Source organism: Vitis riparia, chromosome 16 (assembly GCF_004353265.1).
Source record: "Vitis riparia cultivar Riparia Gloire de Montpellier isolate 1030 chromosome 16, EGFV_Vit.rip_1.0, whole genome shotgun sequence".
NCBI lineage: Eukaryota > Viridiplantae > Streptophyta > Magnoliopsida > Vitales > Vitaceae > Vitis > Vitis riparia.
The window spans coordinates 2,652,401-2,654,739 of record NC_048446.1 but is presented as its reverse complement, the minus strand read 5'-3'; the positions used below and the strand labels follow the sequence as shown (position 1 = coordinate 2,654,739).

The following is a 2,339-nucleotide window of genomic DNA, read 5'->3' as shown; positions in this document are numbered from 1 at the left end:
TTAATATAATTTTTGTTTATTTGTAATTTAAAAATAGAAAATAATGTTGATTTTTTAATTATTTTTAAAAGAGTTTAGAAAAACAATAAAAAAAAGTGATTAAATATGGGAAAATTTTATGGAAGTGACATGTAAAGAGTGATGGTATAAAGACAAAAATAATGGCCGTAGTCAAAAGGGTATTTTTTTTTTTATTTCTATGTCAATCCTTTTAATCAATTATGAATGTGTGAAGTACTTTTTATTAATTATCAAGTCCAAGTGGATTTAAAACACAATTTTCCCTAACATTATTGTCTCTTCTTTGTTTATAATAATCAGAAGGATAGTTGAATCACTGATGGCTTAGGACTTAATCTTGGAAGTAGTTATGAGCTGCATAATATAAATTCAAAAATAAATAATTTTCAAGCATGCTGCATGGAAGAATAATATTAGTTAAAATTTGACTTTCACACATAAACCCATTGAAATGGTGGAGTTAATTAATAGTTAAGGTAAGAAGATTGGAGTATGGAGTTAGATGCAGTAGATGGTGATGAGAGGGATTTAGTATTAGCATATGAGAATAGTGCTCAATACTCAGAAATCAACCTACAAAACCATCAGCATAATACAATACACACAGCTTTATTATAAGCTGCATGGAGAAGATGATGCTTAATTTGGCAGCAAACATATATATATATATATATATATATATATATATATATATATATATATATATATATGACACTCAAAGACATGTACTTTGGACTCTCATTATCCCTAACTTCAAAGACATGTACTTAGGACTCTCATTACCCTTTAACTTGGCGATTTCTTCAGCTGGTGTGTTCAGGAATCGAACTAATTGCACTTGAATATACGTTGGGAATCAAAGAAGCAAACGCGGCCATCAAAGCCTCAAGGTCATCTCCCCGGACAGAGTGATCACTAGTCTCATTTGGATCAACGTTGGGAATCAAAGAAGGAAGCTCGGCCATCAAAGCCTCAGGGTCATCTCCCCGGACAGAGTGATCACTAGTCTCACTTGGATCGACGTTGGGAATCAAAGAAGCAAACTCGGCCATCAAAGCCTCAAGGTCACCTCCCCGGACAGAGTGATCACTAGCCTCATCATCCATGAGGTGTTCCTCTAGGTAGAGAAGGTGTCGCCTAAGGTCACTTATAGTCGCATGTCTCTTCTTCAAGCGGTGGTTCCACCGGTTCTTGATAGCATTAGCAGCTCGCCCACGAAGATCATTTTTTGCCATAGATGCCCAGCTGCAAGCAACACAACACAACACAGGAACTCCACCTCAGACTCAAGCTGATCACCACACTATCATATCATATCATATGATAATGGAAAAATATGAGGATGATTCTCATTACCTATTCTGAGGAAGCGACATTTGCTGGATGATGATGTCATCTTCCTCTCGGGAGAATTCATCTTTGTTGATATCAGGATTCAGATTGTTCTCCCACCTCTCCCAACAACTCTTACCAGTCCTGTTCAGCTTTGCCTGCTTTGCGATAGCTGGCCAAGATAGATTGGGGTATTTGCGCCTAAATTCTTTGAGCTTATTGTCTTCTTCTGGGGTCCATAGCGATTTCTTCTGCTGTGTTCTTGCCATTATGAATTGCCCTGCAAAGATGGAAGAAATGAACCCAATAAAGCTGCTTCCATGAAATATACAACAAGAAAACAAACAAATAAATAAAGAAACATTACAATGACTGAGCTTGAAGAAATAATATTGTGAATGGCTAAGCTTCAGGTGGTGTATTATTTATAGCAGTGAGACAAACTGAACCACCCCATCGGACTTGAGGGGATCTGCCTTTAGTTCCCGTTTGAGTTGACGAAAAATAAGCTCAGTTTGTTTGAAGCCAAATGCCAAACGGAAATGGGCATGCAGCCAAATGACAAACGGAAAACGGTGGTGCATCCCTCCATCAAGCACCTTTTCCACCATCGGACTTGAGGGGATCTGCCTTTAGTTCCGTTTGAGCTGTCGAAACATAAGTTTCAAAATGCCAAACGGAAATGGGCATGCGGCAACGGAAGACGGTGGTGCATTCCTCCATCAAGCACCTTTTCCAAATAGGCGATCAGCTACAGATTTGTCATATTATTATTATTATTATTATTATTATTATTATTATTATTATTATTATTTTATGTTTATTTGTATTACATACTAGTTTTATTTTATTAGTAATCCTTTTTATATATTTTTTTATCATCAAAATTGTAAAAATAAATTTCCAAATAAGAGTTGTAAAAATTATTTTCAGTTTGAGTCCAAATTTTCTCACTAGCACCAACCAAGCATTATGAAGTAGAATTG

General features: G+C 36.0%; 1 protein-coding gene across 1 annotated transcript; it reads right to left on the bottom strand.

Moving 5' to 3' along the window:
- Positions 1-824: 824 nt before the first annotated feature.
- On the bottom strand, positions 825-2,067 carry LOC117933950 (myb-related protein B-like). The gene is made up of 3 exons (XM_034855537.1): positions 1,721-2,067; positions 1,378-1,633; positions 825-1,266 (listed from the first exon to the last, which is right to left on the bottom strand). The coding sequence occupies exons 2-3, from the start codon at positions 1,620-1,622 to the stop codon at positions 825-827; spliced, it is 687 nt and encodes a 228-aa protein (XP_034711428.1). The 5' UTR covers positions 1,623-1,633; positions 1,721-2,067.
- Between the last annotated feature and the right edge of the window lie 272 nt (positions 2,068-2,339).